Source organism: Pteronotus mesoamericanus, unplaced genomic scaffold (assembly GCF_021234165.1).
Source record: "Pteronotus mesoamericanus isolate MK-2021 breed Mesoamerican mustached bat unplaced genomic scaffold, CSHL_Meso_final contig_50, whole genome shotgun sequence".
Taxonomy (NCBI): domain Eukaryota; kingdom Metazoa; phylum Chordata; class Mammalia; order Chiroptera; family Mormoopidae; genus Pteronotus; species Pteronotus mesoamericanus.
In genome coordinates, this window is record NW_026555186.1 from 19559955 (window position 1) to 19580709 (window position 20755).

General features: G+C 36.2%; 1 protein-coding gene across 4 annotated transcripts in view; it reads left to right on the forward strand.

Annotated features, from left to right (window-relative positions):
- IPO11 (importin 11) overlaps positions 1 to 20755 on the forward strand; it is a 192386-nt gene that overhangs the window by 137954 nt on the left and 33677 nt on the right. For 3 of the 4 annotated variants that reach the window (XM_054578401.1, XM_054578402.1, XM_054578403.1), the window contains one exon: positions 7857 to 7978. In XM_054578401.1, the coding sequence (XP_054434376.1) occupies positions 7857 to 7978 (122 nt within the window). Of the gene's footprint in view, positions 1 to 7856; positions 7979 to 16961; positions 17185 to 20755 lie in introns of those variants that run through there. The other variant, XM_054578404.1, reaches the window with a different exon arrangement.

Sequence of the window (20755 nt, forward strand, 5' to 3'; positions counted from 1 at the left end):
AGACCGAGGACCCGCAGGTTAGGGCTCACTCAGACTCCGTAGGCTCGGGGGAACACCGCTGGCCTGTGGAGCCACACAGTCAGTCACTCACTCAATCACACAGAGGTTAACACTTTCCCTCCCGACAGGGAAACCATGCCAGAGGCCGGTCGGCCTGAGAGGTGATCAGCCTCCCCTTCCACCACTTATAGGTGGGTCTGATTCGGGTCTGGTCCCCGGGGCACTTACCAATCTGGCGCCTTCAGGTAGGCTTGGGTCCGCTCCCCGAGTGCCCGGGTTATGGAACGGCCCGAGGTCGGGGCCAAGGGGAGCCCAGCCCCTTGGGACCCGAAATCACCGGGGCACGTGCTTCCCTCTGGAGTCCGGGCTCACCCGGCCGACCCCAGCCGTCTTCACCGGAGGCAAACGGCCTGCTCGTGTGAGTCGTTTCCCGGTCAGGGAACCAAATGTTACGGAAAGCCAGACTCAAGACACGATTCAGGGAATGGAGTAAGCCTTTATTCACACGCGCGGGCTCAGAGGAGGCAGTCTCCAAATTCTGAGCCCCGAATCGGGGTTAGATAGGGGTTTATAAGCCCTAGCATTCCGGGCGGGAAACGGATGGGCTTCCCGGGTGGGGGAAGGGATTAGCATTCAGGTGGGAGATTGATGTGCTACCCAGGCGGGGGAAGGGATGTGAAAACGGGCTACAGGAACAGATAAGCAATGATTAACAGTTAACCTGGGAGGGGTCTCTGGCTAGGCTGCTCCTCCCAAGTCATCTTGCCCTTATCAGGGTAGCCTTTTCCTTGGTATAAACAAGGATTATGGGACTCAGGATGTGGAAAAGCACTTTTGGAATGATGGTGTTTCACCAATTAAGAGCTAGATTTTCAATGATATCATCTGATTTTAATTTGTACCTCACCTTGCCTTTCTTTGTTCTTGGTGTCTTGAATTAGAGCCTCTCCAGTTTCATTTTCTAGATACAGTACCTTTGGATTCCTTCAGGAGTATGGAAGGTTATCTAGAAGGTTCTGACTGTTCCTTAGCCAGTTTTGTTTTTTTTTTTCCTTAGCCAGTTTTTCTTTTTGATCTCTGCCACACCTTTGTTGTCTTAGCTGCCTGTTGATTACAGGGTTCTGAGGACTATGTCATCTTGCATTAGATTGTTAAACCCCTGCCAGGCAGTTTAGTTTCAGGCTTTTCGATTTTGCCAAGTCACTTACCATTCTTTCATCTTCCTGCCATCTTCTAAAAACTTGTCACCATCCTTACTCATTGTAATTTCTGCTCTTTCTAGACCCTGGAGGGTTGCTTCTTTGCTTTTTATGTTTCTTTTTTTCCTTTTAATGGGAGTTAAGAAATAGCCAGCCAATGCATATGTTCACCTCTAAAGTTGTTTTCACAATATCAGTATGCTTCTAGGGTAAATAACTTTATTATAAAGATGCAGTAAGGTGTTTGCAGCTGAATTTGAGAAATATCTATCTTTCTACAAAACTAAGACTGAACTCAACTCTTGCTTAAATATGTCCTTATTTTCTAGAAACATCGTCATCTTACTCTTTCTGGCAATATACTTTCATTTAGACTTTATAAATTTTGGGGAGAGTAAGACATTTTGGTAAATTATTCCACATTTTAAAAATTCTTCCTCCTAAGAAGATGACTCTCCTGAAGACCTATACCACTCAGACTAAGATTTTTTTTCCTTAGTCATTCCTGTTTGACTTAAAACTGTATACATGGCTCTGGCTGGGTGGCTCAGTTGGTTGGAGCATTTTCCCATCTACCAAAAGGTTGCAGGTTCGATTCCTGATCAGGGGACATACCTAGGTGATAGGTTCAAGCCCCTGTCAGGGTTCATCCAGGAGGCAACTGATTGATGTTTCTATCTCACATTGGTGTTTCTCTCCCTTCCTCTCTTTCTAAAAATCAATAAACATATCCTCAGGTATACATCTGCGTACATCTTTCAAATTGCAGAGAAACTGAAGTTACTTTTTTGTTTCCACACAATGAACCAACTGATTCATGGAATCTTTTGTAAAAATGACATTTTATTTTTTGAATAGCAATTGGTATGGTTAGACTCAGAAAATAACATTTAGAGAAAAAAGATCATCATTTGCCTAAACATTTTATATTCTGCTTTGCAGGAATATAATACTATAAAATTACTTCATTCTTCTAAAGACATTTTTATAACTTGTACCCTTCCTTTAAAGCTATAATAAAATGATGGAACCAGTTGGAAATAGTTTTGTTTTGTTTTTCCCTGTAGTAGGTAATTATTTAATTGGTATTAGCATGATTAGTTTATGTCTGTATTTCTCTGGGTAGAATTTGGAAAACATTATCAAAGTATAAAATCCCATCATCTTTTCATTGTATGCTTAAGGAATGTTTTGATTTTAGAAATTAGTTCTCTGAACATAATACAGAATTTTTTGTTGCATCATGATTTGCTATAAATGGTCATCAGTATTTGTTAAAGTTGTTCTGTTTCTTTTTTTGTGACCTTAGTATTTACTTTAGGGAAACCAAGTGGAGTTTTCTAATGTATACATGTGAAATTTTCATTTCCTTGTTTCAAATCTCTTCAGTGTCTTTCTTTTAGATTTAGGATTAAGTCCAAACTCTCAACTGTAGGTTTGCCTACACAGGCCTACCATTATTGTTCTCTATCCTTTAGCCTTATCTCTTAGCCTCCTTTTAGGACTCCTTGATCCAGCTATTCACTGCTGAGGACAATTTTTTTTTTTTGTGGCAGGGGGAGGGAGGAAGAGAGGGAGACAAACATTGATGTGGGGGAGAAACATTGATGTGAGAGAGAAACATCGATCAGTTGCCTCTTGTACACACCCTGACTTGGAACTGAACCCTAGGCATGTGCCCTGACCAGGAATCAAACTAGCAACCAGCCTTTCACTTTGCAGAATAACACCCAATAAACTGAGCCACAAGAGCCAGGGCCAGAACATTTTTCAGTTTCTTGGAAACAACTTTCTCCCTCTTGCTTCAGAGTCCTGGTATATAGGCTATTCCCTCCACCTAGAACACTTCCTCCCAGGCTCTTACTTTCCTTTAGTTGATTTTTAATCTTTTTTTTATTCTACCATAAAAATAAACTCCTGGATAATTTAGCTCCAATCTTCCAAGATCTTTTAAAAATGTGTCTGTAATATTGGGAACTATGCATTTATCATCAGGGATGTTTGCTCCACTCTAGCTCTGGCCCTGCTTGCGTATCCCCAGGGTCTGCAGACTGGTCAGCAGAATGGGTCAGATTCAGCCTGCTGCTTGTTTTTGTAAAGTCTGAGTTAAGAATAGTTTTTACATTTTCTAAATATTGAAAAAAATCAAAATAACAGTAACATTTTGTGACATGAAACAAGTGAAGTTTTATATTGGAATAAATTCATGCCTATTTGTTTATAGGTTGCTTATGACTGATTTGGGGAGTTGAATAGTTGCAACTGAGACCTTATAGCCCACAAAGCATTATATATTTACTGTCTGGTTCTTTTCAGAAAAAGATTGCCACCACCTTGTATTCTTATTGCTTGTTTAACTATGATAGAGAGGTGTTTAGATTTCTGGTTTCAGCACAGGAGATCAACTTTGCAAAATTCCCTGTTGTTAAATGCTGTTAAATATTTTTATAATAAAGGAAATAAATGTAACTTATAAATAAAATTAGACTGTAGAGATATCTGTCTTTACTGATTGCATCTTTATTTCAAAAGATATATTACTGTAGCTTCAGCTGCCTATATGAAAGGAGTGTAATGTTAAAACTAGGAAACTATCTTGAGCTAGTAATTCCTGCAGTATCTGACAGATTTCTCTGCATTTCTATCAATTTTAAATAGTCTTTGAGTTCACTGTGACATCTTATGACACAATATACAGTTTAAGGGACTCAAGTATAAATAATTGTCTTGAACTAATAGGTGTTTTCTTGACATTTTATTATTTTTAAAAAATGTGTGGAAGTATTTCTTGGAAAGACTGAAGAAGTGCAAAAGTAAATAAGTGTTAGAACTTTAGGTTGAGGTTCCAGCCAAGATGGAGGCATAGATAGAAATGTTTTGCTTCCTTGTTCAACCAAAAGAAGGATAAAAGCCCATTTAAAAGCAAAAAACAACCAGAACTTCCAGAAAATCAAACTTCATGGAAGTCTAACAACCAAGGAGGTAAAAAAGAAACATTTATCCAGACCGGTAGGAGGGGTGGAGATGAGCAGCTGGGGCAAAGAGGATGCGTAGCAAGGCGGCAGACTGGGCAGGCGAGGCAGCAGCTGGTTGACCAGGCAGCCCCACATTCACACACAGATAAGCCTAGAGAAACAACTGGGGAGAGCAAGCAGACCACACAACCCAGGGTGCCAGTGTGGGAAACTAAAGCCTCAAAACTTCTGGCTTTAAAAATCTGTGGGAGTTGTGGTGGTGGGAGAAACTCCTAGTCTCACAGGAGAGTCTGTTGGAGAGACCCACAGGGTCCTAGAAAGTACACAAACCCACCTGCCCAGAAATCAGAACCTGAAAGAGCACAATCTGCTTCTGGGAAGCAAGAGAAGTGATGGAAAGTTGGGTGAGAGCCGAGCAAGTGAGCAAGTGTCATTGTTCCCTCTCGGACCCCTCCCTCACATACGGCGCCACAACACAGAGAAGTGGGTTGCTGTGTCCTGAGGAATAACTAAGGGTCCACCTCTTCCAGCATAACAGGTGCGCCAAGACAAACAATGTGGCCCAAATGGAAGAATAGATCAAAACTCCAGAAAAAGAATTAAGCGATGAAGAGATAGCTGGCCTATCAGATGCAGAGTTCAAAACACTGGTAATCAGGTTGTACATGAAAACGATTGAGTTCGGTCGCAAACTGAAGGCAGAAATGAGGCCTATACTAAGTGAAATAAAGGAAAATATAGAGGGAACCAACAGTGAAGGGAAGGAAAACAGGACTCAAATCAACGATGTGGAACAAAAGGGAGAAATAAACATTCACCGGAACAGAATGAAGAAACAAGAATTCAAAAATATGGGGAGAGGCTTAGGAACCTGTGGGACAACTTTTAATCATTCCAACATCCAAATCGTAGAGGTACCAGAAGAAGAGGAAGAGCAAGAAATTGAAAACTTAATTGAAACAATAATGAGGGGGAAGTTCCCCAGTCTGGCAAAGGAAATAGACTTCCAGGAAGTCCAGGAAGCTTAGAGAAACTTAAAGAAATTGGGCCCAAGGAGGAACACACCAAGGCACATCATTATTAAATTACCCAAGATTAAAGATAAGGAGAGAATCTTTTTTTTTTTTTAAGATTTTACTTATTTTTAGAGAGAGGAAGGGAGGGAGAAAAAGATGGAGAGAAATATCAGTGTGTGGTTGCCTTTTGCGCACCCCACACTGAGGACCTGGCCTGCAGCCCAGGCATGTGCTCCTACTGGGAATTGAACTTGTGACCCTTTGGTTTGCAGACCAGTATTCAGTCCACTGAGCCACACCAGCTAGGGCAAGATAAGGAGCGAATCTTCAAAGCAGCAAGAGAAAAGGAGAGTTACCTACAAAGGAGTTCCCATAGGACTGTCAGCTGGTTTCTCGAAACCTTACAGGCAAGAAGGCGCTGGAAAGAAATATTCAAATTCATAAAAGGCAAGGGCCCTACATCCAGGATTACTCTATCCAAGAAAGCTATCATTTAGAATGGAAGGGCAGATTAAAAGAGTTCATTATCACCCAGCCCTTATTATATGAAATGTTGAAGGGACTTACCTAAGTAAAAGAAGGTCAAAAACTGTGAACAGTAAAATGACAGCAAACACAACTATCAACAACTGTATATAAAACAAAAACTAATTAAGCAGAACCGGAACAGAATCACAGAAATGAAGATCACATAGAGGGTTATCAGTGGGGAGGGGCAGGGGGAAGAACGAGGGGAAAGGTACAGGGAAAAAGAAGCATAATTGGTAGGTACAAAATAGACAGGGGGAGGTTAAGAATAGTATAGGAAATGGAGAAACCAAAGACCTTAAATGTACAACCCATGCATGTGATCTAAGAGGAGAATGCTGGAGGGTGGGGGGATGCAGGGTGGAGGGAGATAAAAGGGAGGAAAAAAACTGTCAACTGTAATGGCGTAATCAATAAAACATGCAAAAGAAGAACTTTAGGTTTGTTTTTGTATTGCCAAATCCATAAGGTAGAGGTTTGACATTAAATGCATTTTTTAAAGGGTGCCTAGAAGTGGGCAGGTGTTTGTAAGTAAACCCTGAGATTCACTGATTTACTTTCAGTCTGTAAGATCAGTACATTTGGTTGTACCTTATTTTATAGATTCTAACTGTATAAGTCCAGGTCCTCCAGAAGAATAGAAGAGTGTTTGTGTGCATGTTTGTGTGGAGAGAGAAGCAGGTGTGTGTTTGTGTATACATGCACATGAGAGAGTCTAAGAAATTGGCTCATATCATTGTAGGGACTAGCAAGTTTTAATTTTGTAGGGCAGGCTGAAAGACAGGATTTTTGTTACAGTCTTTTTTAAAAATTTTATTTTTATTACAGTTGACATATCATATGTTTGTTTTAGGTGTGGAGCATAGTTAATCGTTTATGTACCTTACAAAGTGATCACCACAATAAGTCTAGTAACCATCTGTCACTGTACATAATTATTACAATAATAGTGACTTTGTTCCCTATGCTGTGCATTATATTCCTTTGACTTATTTTTAAACTGGAAATTTGTACTTCTTCATCCCCCTTACCTTTTCTGCCTAAGCCCCCAACCCCCTCCTCTCTAAACCATCATTTTGTATCTGTAAGTTTGTTTGTTTCATTTTGTTCATTTGCTTTGTTTTTTAGATTCCACATAAAAGCAAAATCATATGGTATTTGTTTTTCTCTGTCCAGCTTTTCATTTAACAATACTCTACCAGGGGTGTCCAGCCTTTTGTCATCTCTGGGCCACACTAGAAGAAGAGTTGTCTTGGGTCACACATTAAATACACAATCACTAACAAAAACTGATGGGCCAAAAAAAGATATTAAGTAAATTTATGATTTTGTGTTGGGCCGCATTCATTGCCATTCTGGGCTCCATGTGACCCATGTGCTGCAGGTTGGACACCCCTGGGGGCCCATCCATGTCACAAATGGCAAGATTTTGTTCTTTTTTTTATGTCTGAGTAATAATCTATTGTAAATATGTATTACATTTTCTTTATCCATTCGTGTATTGGTGGATAGTCTTGCAGCAAGATTTCTTCTTTTCAGGGAAACCTTAGTCTTTGCTCTGAAGACTTTCAACTGATTGAATGAAGCCCAACACACATGCAGGGGTGTATGACCTTTTGGCATCTCTGGGCCACACTGAAAGAAGAGTTGTGTCGGGCCACACATTAAATACACAAATACTAATGAAAACAAACAAATCTCATAATGTTTTAAGTAAATTTATGATTGTGTGTTGAGCTGCATTCATAGCCATCCAAGGCTGCATGCAGCCCGTGGGCCATGGGTTGGACACTCCTAAATTTACTCAACCCATTGTAAATATTAGACCAACAAAATACTTTTACAGCAGCATCTAGACTGGCGTTTGAACAAACAAATGGATACCTTAACCTAGTTGAGTTGAACAAGTCTGTTTGGTTCTCAGGATTAATTGGCTCCCAAGGTTAATTAGAGTGAAATTCTGGTTTGCTTAAATTATTCCTCTCTGGCTCAAGGCTTGTCCTAAATTCCTGTATTCTGATTCTGTGGTTTGCTGGAATTGAATTTCAGCCATGCATGAGGCTTCAGCCCTTAACAGTACTTATCCACAAGTAAATAGTATCTCAAATATTTGAGATGCCTCTTGGTCTTTCTTTCAGATGGACCAGCTCTTGGGAAATATGATTGAAATGTGGGTTGACCGCATGGACAACATTACCCAGCCTGAAAGAAGAAAACTTTCAGCTTTGGCTTTGCTTTCTCTTCTGCCATCTGATAATAGGTGAGGAAACGATTTCTTAAAATTTGTTTCTTTAAAGTATCAAAACATTAGCACTCTGCACTATTTTGACCATTTAGTATTGCTGTGCGTTTCTGGGCAGTGTTGCATAATGTATATGTATGCTAATTTTTTTAGTAGTTACTAATATGGCAATGTTAGTCTAGATCTAAAAATATGTGAATGGAAATGTTGGGCACTGCAGTTTAATGGTCATATTCATTTTATCAATTTATTTGATTCTTGTCTGAATTTCTATTTTTTTTATAATAACTGGATTTTATTAGACTTATTTTAGATCCTTTTTTAGTATCAATATATGAAATATATATTTTCAATGTTAATAACACTTTATGATAATTATCCTCCTGGTAATTAAAAAGTATCTTACATAATTTTTATTTTGGGTTCTGTATAAAGAAGCTTGCAAGTTCTTTTCTTCTGACATAGAAGAAGTCATGTTATACTTTACAAACTTTGTTAGAATTCTCATGTCTGTAAAGCAAATTCAGAATGCTTTGATTTGGAAATTTAAAGGAGAATATGTTTTCTTTGCTTTAATTCCTGGCTTTGTGGAGTTGGTATTGTATAACCCCCTTTTTGCTACTTTTAATTTTAAAAGTATAAAGATGGGCCTTAAGACTTAACACTATGAGAAGGATAATGATAATATATTAGATCTTTATGTCTTAGGGAATTTTTAGAGCACATGCATCCTAGTGATAAATGAAAATCAGTGGCTTCAGGAATCCTTTATAAAAATGTATATATTGTTTATTTTTATCATGGTAATTTGGATTAAGTATGTAAGCAGTTGTTTTGTCCTCACACCATAACAATAGCTAATAATTATTGAGCACTTATATTTTGCTAAGTGCTTTGCACTTAATGTCATTTAATTTTAAAACAGTTTCTGAGGTATAGGCATAATTATCTTCTTTTTATAGAGCAAATACATAGCTTAAAAATGTTAAGTAACTTGTCTGGGGTCTGGCATGTGGCATGTCATAAAGCAAATTTTGGCCTTGGGCAACTTGAAGCCAGGGCTTGCTTTTTTTTACATCCTCATCCAAAGATATGTTTATTGATTTGAGAGACAGAGATATCGATGTAAGAGAGAAACATCAATGTGTTTATTGCCTCCTGTATGCACCCCAATCTAGGATCCAGCCCACAGCCTTTTTAAATGTATGAAATGATGTTTCAACAAACTGAGCCATCCAGCCAGGGCCAAGGCCAGGGCTTGTTCTTTTAAATATAGATGGTGCTGCTTCTTAGGTAGACTTGCTTAAGTGTTGTCTGTTTCCTCACAGTGAAATTGAGTGGCATGTTATTTATTTTTGAAACCAAATTCAGGCTATCTACATTTTAACTTACTACTGTTTCCTTTTTTCTTAGCGGGGGGCTGAAGGGGGGACAGTGAATTGAGAATTATTCAGGCATTTAAAAATGAAATGCTAAAGAACCTGGTCTTTGGCAGTAGTCAACATTCTGTAAACGTTTCTTGAAAAAAAATGAATGAATAGAAAAAATATTAAGGTTAGTAAAGCATGTTAGAGTTTTCTCTAGTATAAAGTAGAGATTATTGAGGGTACACAAAATGATATAGGTAAAGAAATGTAGAAAGACATGAAATTATATCTAAAGCATTGGCTTACATTTTTTATGAAAATACTGTTTGCTTAATTTTATATAAGTATACGGTTCTAAAATATTCTACATATATTAGTTGTGGAAATAGTTGGCTTTCCCTAAGGTAAATATAGGGCTCTACAAGTCTAAAGCATAGTTAAACTTTGGCTATGTCAACCTGTATAAAGGGGTAGACTTTGTTAAGGCTTGAAATTGTCTTAAACATTAACATTTCAGACGTAAAGGTTGTGAAGAGATACCTTTGTGATAGGAAGATCAGATATTAATTTTGTTTTTAAAATGAAATAAGTATTTAAAAATCTATGGGGCAGTAGTGAATTCATGTCATTTTATGGGTACCAAGAAAATCTTGAATAATGTAATAGAATTTTAAAGAGTAATGATTTAATTTTAAAATGTTCTTAATTGTTTATTGACTAAAGAAGCATTGACAGATACAGAAAATGTATAGATCTGAAAAAAAGACATCTAAATTGCTCTAGAAGTTTGCTATATAGTCATTGGTCCATGATATAACTTAGGAAGATTTATATTCACATACTTTAATGGAAGATAATGTTGACATTAAGTCAGCAGTTTTATCATTTCCTGTTATAGTCTTTCTTCTACTTACAACTACATAGTTGTTGGAGTTGGAGGAAAGTTTTCTCCCTTCCACATCCCCAGTGATGTTTCCTGGCTAATTTCCCATGTAATAGTAATTTCCTGTTTCTGCGTATCTTTTAAACTTTGCAGTATAAGTTTTCCCTTGCCTGAAATAAGCAGTTCTAGAGAATAACGTTCGTAATGATTTTCTTTTCAGGCTAAATTGGGAAATGTTATTTTCTTCTCTTTTCATTGCGGTGGATTTTGAAGTGCAGAAATAGACTGTTCTAAAGCAGGGTTTCTAACCATGGTAATAATAGTGACATTTTGGGCCGAGTGATTATTTGTTATGGGGCTGTCCTGTGCAGTGTAGGATATTTAGCAGCATCCCTCTGGCTTCTACTCACTAGACGTGCCTAGTAGAATTTCCCACAGCCATTTTAGAATTACTGCTGTAAAGAATGATCATTTGGGGAACTATTTAACTCTTTTACCCCAAACCACAACCTCAGGTTCAGAAATTTGATAAAGGCTGTAGACTTGATAACCCTACTCAAATGCCAGTGCCATTCACTTGTGAATGACTGCAGCCAAGTAACTTCCCTGTGCCTACGTTTAGTTGTTCTTAAAATCCAGATTCTAATAGTTTCTTTCTGATGAGGGTATTGTAAAGATTCAGTGAGTTTACAAATACAGTGTCAGACTGTCTGGATTAGAAGAGGTTAGCTGTTTTTATTTTATCCTTTGCTTCCTCTCTTCCTCCCCTTCATCCATCTATCATCCAATGACCTTTGTACAAAATTCTGAAAACTTAAGTCACTGTACATGCATTCATTTTAAATTCACTACATTTTGAGTACCTATATATATAAATATATATATGCCTGTTTATTATTTTTAAAATGTGTGTTAATCACCTATGTCCTAAGGAATGTCACCTTCTGCTTGATATTTTATAGTATTGTGCATTATCACCAACTTAATGATACATGAATTTGCTTATATTTACTCCATGCAGTCCTAGTATATCTTCTTGGCCACTTTCTGAACATAGTTCAATCTTGTTTTAATTGTGTAGTGCAGTTGTCTCGTGTCCTTTTGTTTTACTATTTCTTTAGCTGTAATAATTCCAACGTTGCATTTTTTCCCTTTCTTAGTGTCTGTAATATTTCTACATAGAGGGAGTAAAGGTTTCTTCAGCTAACTTTTATATGAAAATAACATTATTTGCATACACCCCTTTTAATGTTTTCCAAAGGCATAGATTAAACTTCAATCTAGAATCAGGTGTTACATGTCATAACCATGTCTTTTTTACTCTTTAATGTCATTTCCTGAGTCGGTCTTTCTCTCTAATGGGTAACATTTTTGAAGAATACAGTCCTTTTTTATCTGTCCTTCTCTCCTTCCCCCCCTTCCCTGTATTCATTTCTGATTGCCTCTGTCTCATCAGAATTAAACGTTCCTCATTAAGGTGTTTCTGATGATTCCTCATGATTAGATTCAGGTTGGAATATTTCATAAGTGCTTTTGTGTCCTTGAAATACCACATCTGGCAGCACAGTTGTGTTTATCTGCTTCTTTTTAATTCTGGTCAAGGTGTTATCTCATTTCTTCACTATGTAGGTTTTTTTTTTTGTTTTTTGTTTTCTTGCAAACGAATAGCAATCTGTTGAGATATGACATCATTAAAATTTCGCCCTACATTGAGCAGAGTGATACTGAACTGTTTTTAATTGTAAACACCATTTTAAATTTTGATTCTTGGGTCCTTAAATAACTTTTAAGATCCACAAGATTAGTGACTTCTGTTGTAAACCATTCTTTATATGTAAACCCACCTTAATTGTTTTATACATAGATGCTGTATCTCTAATATAGATGGTATATACTTAAAATATGGTACTGAAACAATTGCTCTCATATTTATGCATTCTCATACTTGTAATGGAATTTCTGAATGGAAAAGAAAATAGATCTGTGTCAATACTTGAAGCATGAGATCACTTGAAGACAAAGACAATATAAAAGAAGAATGAGAGAAAAATAAATCAGTAAGTGAGTCGATTTCCTTAAAAGAAAAGGGAGGAAGCTCATTTAGGAGACTGAGTGTAATGTTCAGAAATAGTCCTAATGAAAACTAGTGGGAATCAGAAAAGGGATATGTATGAGGAACCATTTTGATGCGTTATTTCAGAGTGAAACCAAAATGTCAGAATTCAGATTGGGGAGAATTATTATGAAATGAAGATCATATGAAGATTTTACTGAACATGTTACAGGAATTAAAGTTCATGAGATTTTAAATTACCTAAGTAATATAAATTGCTGTCAATGACAGTACTTAATCAAAGCAGAAGAAAATATACCTTCCCATAAGTGCAGTGGGAAGCTGGGAAACTTTTGAGTTCTAATCTAAAACTTGAATGGCCACTAATTAGTGCCGTGATCATAGCAAGTGGTAAGATGAAGAGTCTCTGAGTTCCATTCCTGCATTAAAAAAAAACAATCTAACCTTTGTTTTTCTGGATATCAGAATTTTGCTGCATATCAACCTAAGAACTAAAATGTATTATTTACATTTATTGTATTTATAATCACTTTACTGCAGTTTACTTCAGTTTTTATGGTATGAGTAATATAGATTTCATTTTATTTTCTCATTTTTCCTTGGTGTAATTTTCTTAAAAAGTTTTTTCTGAGATCTAATAAATAATTTTGTAAGTTTTGGATATTTCTGGAACAATGGACAATATTCATTAATGTTCCTATGTTATTACCTTGGAGCTTTTAGTCTTTAAACTTTATTTTGACTTTGATGGATAATTTCTCTGACTTTTTTCAGACTTTAAGAGAGGAAAAAATTTTCCTTGACTTTCTCAGGGCAGCTGAAGTGTTTTTACAACGTGCAATACCTTATTATTAAAACATACAATACCTGGATTTTAGTAAGAGGCTCTGACCTCTTTTCCCATAGATTGTCAAATAAGAAAATGACAACAGCCAAATACAGCAACAGCCATCTGGTGTGAATGAATCAAAATTATAAGTTGTTTTTTGTCAGATCGGCAAAAAATATATTTTTCGGTGTGCTACAGGGGTTTAGTAATTACGTGTGCTGCAAGATGAAAAAGGTTGCAAATTGCTGACTCAGAGTCCGTAGCTTGGTCTGGAAGTTAAATCAATGAAGACAAGATTTACAGGAGAAAGGCATGAAAATTTAATGTGTTTTACATGACACAGGAGCCTTCATAAGGAAATGAAGACCTAAAAAATTGTTGAACCTGTGAGTTTTTATGCTGGGTTTGATGTAGAGTGGATTGGATGCAAAGTTGTGGAAATATATGATAAGGACAAAGGTTATGAGATAAGTGTAGAAAAGTGGGGGAACTTTTTGTTTGTATTCTGTTCAGAATCTTTTTGTCTTTGGTCATAAGGATGCTCTTTTCTTCCCACTGTAGAGAGGGCAGCTCTCACATGCAAGTTTTGTAACCTGTTTCAGAGATGAAGGGCTAGAGGGTTTGGGGATGTGGCTGGGAACTGGGGAGGTCAGAGAGAGACCTTCCTGCTTCAGCTGTCTTCTTAAACATTTTTAGCTTAAAGTATTCAATATGCCAAGGTGCTGTATTTTAGGGTAGTGTGTCCTGAATCCCGTCATAACTCTTAAGTTGTATGACACAATTGAAAAACCCACTAGACATACTTTTTTTCACTTTGTATGTTATGGAAAATACGAAACAAAATGGACTTGAGGAGCATAGCTCCTGTTAACATCTTTACCTAATTCATGTCATTTGTATATTTTGTTTGTTGTTTTGTTACTTCTTTATTCATAAAGTAAAGACAACAGTAGCCAGCCACAAAGGGCATTTGTGAGAACTGAATCATTTGATAAAGATCTGTTATTCAGTATGCACCTCTAATTTTTTTTATTGTCATAGAAGGATAACGCTTGGTATACACAATATTTAATATGGAAATAATTCATGTCATTATCTGAAATATTTGTCTTGATGTGAAGTAAAACTGCTTTAATATCGAAAGGGAATTATGTACAATTATATTATCACTGATATTTTAAGTATACTTTTAGGGTATTGGTAATGTTAATAAAAGAATTAAAAAACTTAAGCAGTCAGCTTTTTGGGAAATTATGACTAAACAATATATAATATAAACAATTTATAGTCAATTCTTTAAATCTTTACCTTGAAATATTACATTATACACATTTATCTTAAAAGATTCAAATGTAATTCACATGTATGTATAGTAAAATATCATTAAAGGACCTCTTTCACTCTTCTCAGCTTTTCTTGCAAAAAGATTACCTTTGTCAGTAATTTGGTATGCAACCTCATCATCATTATACATCCTGAGGTGCATACCATAGTAGACAGTGTTGGGGCAAAAGCAGGTGTTCAGGTGCTTGTATGGAAAATGATACAATAATTAGTTATTAATGAAACAAAAATAATCTGTTTCATGTACTCAAAACTGTAAATCATCTTCTGTCCCTCACTCGATGAAGGCAATAATTGGTAGTATTTAATATTTTTTTATACCCTCAATTTTTTTTTTGAAAAATTAGAGAGAAGAGCATAGTGTAACATTTGTGTTCACTATTTTAAGTTGCTTGCTGTTTTGCTACCTGCTTTTATAAGGGTCTAATATGTATTGAAAACAATCTAAATACTTTTTTCATTTAAAAATTCACAAAATTATATTGTTCTATTTACATTTTATTTCAGTTTTTTCCACTCTGGCTATCTGTTGTTCATTCTAAAAAATTTAGGTTTTTTTCTTCTTAAAAAAGTACTTATTTTTAAAATTATGCAGTCTTTATATGTGTATATTAGGAAAACTCAAATTCTGAAAAACTGCATTCTGAAAAATAAGTTCCTGAGATTTCCTTTCAACAATACTTTTGAAACACAGATAAAATTACTTCCTGTCTCTCAGTTTCCTGTATCCATGACAACCTCTGTTTTACACACCGACTGTGGAGGAACCAATGTGAAGAGTGGTGTTTCCTGAGCAAACAGTGACTTTAAAAAATAAGGTGGTTGGGGTGGAGGTCAGCGGTACCACAGAAAGAAATGGAGTTTAGAAATTTCTTCAGATTTAGAAAGAAAACCTTTACTTGAATCAGCCGGGTGTAAATAATATGAATTTCCTGTTCTTGGTAAGACTGTTGATTTAAATACGAACTTTAGCTGAAACAGAAAATAATTTGGTTCATGTAAACTATAGTTGGAAGGGAGCTTAACTGTTCTGCATTGAATTTGTATTTTCATAAATTATAATTTTATTTAATTGATATTAGACTTTAAGTTAATAAAGGGACATATTATATCCAAAGACTGGTATTCCTGCATCATCATTTTTTACTTTTGTTATAGTAAATTGTAATATTTTAAGTGAACTTAGCAAACATTTTATTTTGCAGTTCATTAACTTTGAGTTATTATTTTGTCAAACATTGGGTTAATGGCCTGGGGTGTTAATAATTCTAGAACATATCCAAACTCATTATTTTATGCTATCATCATAGTATGATTTATGATACGTAGTATTAGTGGCTGATTCTAATAAAAATAAAATAGAATGCAGAATTTATGGTATTATAAAACTTTTATTTTAAGAACTTCATGATGATTTAAAGTTTTACCTTCTCTTTTTATAGCCTTTTCTGATAAAAGCAGAAAAACCAAGAACAGGGCTTTGTGTGTATTACATTTTTCTGTGCTTTGCCTATGACTCTTTCTTCTTGTTATCTGGATTCTGATATTATTATTCCATAAAAAGATACTTGGATGTTCATCTGTTTGTCAGCTCTGCACTAGGAGATAAATTAATTACTGTAACTTAGGCTTTTGAAATACTCCTAAGAATTTTCCTGAAAGTACAGTTTTTCTGTATCTGACTGGAAGTAATTTATCTCATATACTTGTAAATGAGAGTGAATTAATGGGACTTTGCGTTCTCTGGTAGCATTATAGTTGAATAATACTCGTGTTGTGTATTTGTATTCAAAAGCCTTTGTTCATTTGAGGCACTTCTGTTTTCTATATCTAAATGATAATTTTATGAAATGCTTGCATCCTGGAATATTGGAGTGGCTTTCCAATCTTTGTAATTTATATTTACAGTCTAATCAGGTATTCTTTGTTCCAAGAGGAGTATTTAATGATCTAGTTTCAGTTCAGTACTTACAGCTTCAAAGAAATCGCCTCCCTGTCCTTGGAAGTGGTACTTCTGTTGGTACGATTGCTCTCCAGGTACCTGATTTATCAAAGAGTAAAATTTTGAGGATATCACATGCAGGCTTTCAATATCTTGGAAACCATGATTATTTGTATCTAGAAGATAATAATTTAACAGAAGTACCATCAAAAGCTTTTGAAGTACTTAAGAGTCTTAAAGACTCTGTGCCTCTTGCCTGTCTTGAAGCAATACAGCCTTTTGCACTTAAAGGACTTGTCAACTTTAAATACTTGTTTCTGAAAAATTCAAGAATTGAAAATGTTACTAGGGATGAATTTAGTGGAATTAATAATCTTAAACATTTGATCTTAAGTCATAATGATTTAAAAAATTTAAATTCTGACTCATTTAGCTTGTTAAAGAATTTAATATACCTTAAGTTAGACAGAAACAATGATCAGCATTGATTATGATACATTTGAAAATGAAAAAGGGGAGCATCTTTGAAGAGCCTTAATCCTGTCATTTAATAATCTTACAGACTTACATCCAAAGGTCCTTAAGCCATTGTCTTCATTGACTCATCTTCTGGCAAACTCTTATCCTTGGGAATGTAACTGCAAACTATTGGGCCTTCGCGACTGGCTAGCATCTTCAGCTGTTACCCTAAACATCTGTTGTCAGAACCCCCCCATCCATGCCTGGGAGAGCATTGCTTTACATTAAGTGGACTGGCTTTACAGATTGCGGTACATCTTCGACAAATATTTCCAGAGCTTGGGCTATAAAATCTCTCCATATTCATCACAAGATCACTGTGTTAATGATGGCCTGGCATGAAGGAACCACATTTGGGAAACATTTGGAAAATGCTGAGAGCGTTACTTTTGGGGAACAAATTCGTACTTCACCTGCCAGTAGATTTTTTCAAGAGAATACCTTTGGTAATCCACTAGAGACTACTGCAGTGTTACCTGTGCAAATACAGCTTACTTCTTCTGTTAACTTGAACTTGGAGAAAAATGACGCTCTACCAGTTGATGATGCTTCAGTGTCAGGGAAAACATCTCTCATTTGTACACAAGAAGTTGAAAGGTTAAATGAGGCTTTTGACATTTTGCTAGCTTTTTTTATCTTAGCCTGTGTTTTGATCATGTTTTTGATCTACAAAGTTGTTCAGTTTAAACAAAAACTAAAGACACCAGAAAACTCGGGGGAAAGTAGACTTGAATACTACAGCTTTTATCAGTCGGCAAGGTATAATGTGACTGCTTCAATTTGTAACACTTACCCAAATTCTCTTGAAAGCCCTGGTTTGGAGCAGATTCAACTTCATAAAGAAATTGTTCCTGAAAGTGAAGCACAGGTCATTCTCTTTGAACATTCTGCTTTATAATTCAACTCAATAGTGGCTGTAAGAAATCCTAAGTGCCATGGACATGAATAAAGTTGAAGCCTCCTTGTAGAATTATAAACTTTATTTGGAAATACAATGAATTATATGAGCTTAGCATTAATAAATAATGTTTTTGATAACTTGTGAATACTTGTATTTATTCAGCAAATATTTTCTTTGATAGGCACTTAAGTAATAATAATAGCTAACATCTCTGTGTACCAAACACTATGCTAAATACTTTAGATATCACATTTAATCATTAAAAAGTCTTGTGAGGTAGTAGTGTCTACATTCTACAGGTAAGGAAATGTAGGCAGAGTTGGAGAAACTCCTACATTCTCATACTTGTGACACTCCTTAGGTCTGGATACAAAGCCCATGCTCTTAATTTCATGCTGTACTGCTGCTTAGGTGATAGGGTTATAATTGTGAATAACAGACACAGTTTCTGTTCTTGGTAGAGCTTAAAATCTAGAGGAGGGAACACATGGTTACTGTACAGTATTCTAAGTACTGCATTTGGAGTGCGGTTGGGCAAAACATATATGGAGGTGAGAGATGACTTTATGAGAAAAGCAACATTGAAACTAGGTTGTGAAAGATGAATAGGAATTATCCCAATGAAGAGAGCTGAGTAATAGGTAGAGATGACATCCTATCAGAAGAGTTGAAGAAAGAAATAGAATACTGCTTGTCAGGAACTAAACTTCAGTACAACTGGAGCTGCAAGTGGTTTTGTGAGATTTGTACCTAGAGAGAGATCCTATGATGAAGGATGTTGTAATTTTATGTTTTTCCCTAAGGTAGTAGGGAGCCATGAAAGGCTTTTAAGCAATGGACTTACATGATCGAATTTGTTTTTTAGCAAGTGCATTCTTTCTGAAAGGAGCAACATGAGTAAAGGATGATTAATTGGGTAGGAATCTGAATTGCTAATCCAAGGGAGAGAGGATGGGTGCTAGAGCTACTATGGAAGTGGGATGAACTGACTTGGCATTAGCTGAGGGGTGGCAAATGAGGGAAGAATAAGAAATGTTCAATTTTCACTTAGGCAGCTTTATGCTGCATTCACTGAGCAAAGGAAGCAAGAGGAGTGGGGAGACATGTATGAGTGGGAGCAAAGTGAGTTCAATTTTAGATGTATTAAATTTGAGATTCACATCATATCTCCAAGTGGAAATATCCAGCAAGCTGAAGATTAGAAGAGAGATCTAGCTGGTAAAGGTGAATACTAACCTTTCATCTGTCTAGTACTCTGGAATCATACACCCTTAACAGTATCAATAACCATTTGAGCCATGATTTTGGGATGTGTGTAAGTGAGGAAGAACAGATGAAAGACCCCTTAGGAGATGATAGCGACCTCAGCTGAGAATCTTTAATGTAGACAGATAGTAACTGCAGTATTGAAGGTGATGTCATGTTTTCTCTGTTAGCATAAATTTATACTGGGGTGGCACTCTTCAGAATATTAGGAATAGTAAGTGCTTTTCAGCTATGAAAGCCTCCTTAAGCACTGTTTTCTAGCCTTCTAGAATGGGTATCTGTGAAATAATAAAAAATATTTTGCCCTTCTGAATCTCCCAGACCTTGTCCTGTGTATATCTTTATCTGGCTCTTTATTAATATCCTTTAATAAACTGGTAAATCTGTTTCTTTGAGTTCTGTGAGCTGCTCTAGCAGATTAATTGAATTCAAGGAGGGTGTCATTGGAAATGATTTTTTTAATGTATATATTCTATTGATTATGCTATTACAGTTGTCCCATTTTTTTTCCTCCCCTCTGCCCTGCACCCCACTTCCACCAATATTCTCCATCCCTTAGTTCATGTCCAGAGGTAGTACATATAAGTTCTTTGGCTTCTCCATTTCCTATACTGTTCTTAAGTTCCCCCTGTCTATTTTGTACCTACCAATTATGCTTCTTATTCCCTGTGCCTTTCCCCCCATTCCTCCACCTGCCCCGCCTCCGATCTCCATTTCTATGATTCTGTTCCTGTTCTAGTTGTTTGCTTAGGTTGTTTTTTTTTTTTTTTTTTTAAGGTTCAGTTGTTGATAGTTGTGAGTTTGTCATTTTACTGTTCATAGTTTTTGATCTTCTTTTTCTTAGGTAAGTCCCTTTAACATTTCATATAATATGGGCTTGGTGATGGTGAACTTTAACTTGACCTTATCTGGGAAGCACTTTATCTGCCCTTCCATTCTAAGTGATAGCTTTGCTGGATACAGTAATCTTGAATGTAGGTCCCTGTTTTTTATGACTTTGAATACTTTTTGCCAGCCCCTTCTTCCCTGCAAGTTTTCTTTTGAGAAATCAGCTGATAGTCTTATGGGAACTCCTTTGTAGGTAACTGTCTCCTTTTCTCTCACTGCTTTTAAGATTCTCTCCTTATCTTTAATCTTGGGAAATGTAATTATGATGTGCCTTGGTGTGTGCTTCATTGGGTTCAACTTCTTTGCAACTCTGAGCTTCCCAGATCTCCTGGAAGTCTATTTCCTTTGCCAGGTTGGGAGAGTTCTTATTTTTTCAAGTAAGTTTTCAATATCTTGCTCTTCCTCTTCTCCTTCTGGCACCCCTAAATTGGTATGTTGGAATGTTTAAAGCTGTCCCAGAGTTTCCTAAGCCTCTCTTCATTTTTTAAAATTATTGTTTCTTCATTCTGTTCTGGTCAAATGTTTATCTCTTCCTTCTGCTCCAAATCATTGATTTGAGTCCTGGTTTTCTTCCCTTTCCTGTTGGTTCCCTGTATATTTTTCTTTATTTCTCTTTGCATAGCCTTCACTTTTACCGCCATTTTGTGACCATGCTCAACCATTTCTGTGAGCATCCTGATTACCAGTGTTTTGAAATGCGCATCTGATAGATTGGCTATCTCTTCATTGCTTAGTTGAATTTGTGGAGCTTTGATCTGTTCTTTCCTTTGGGCGATCTTTCT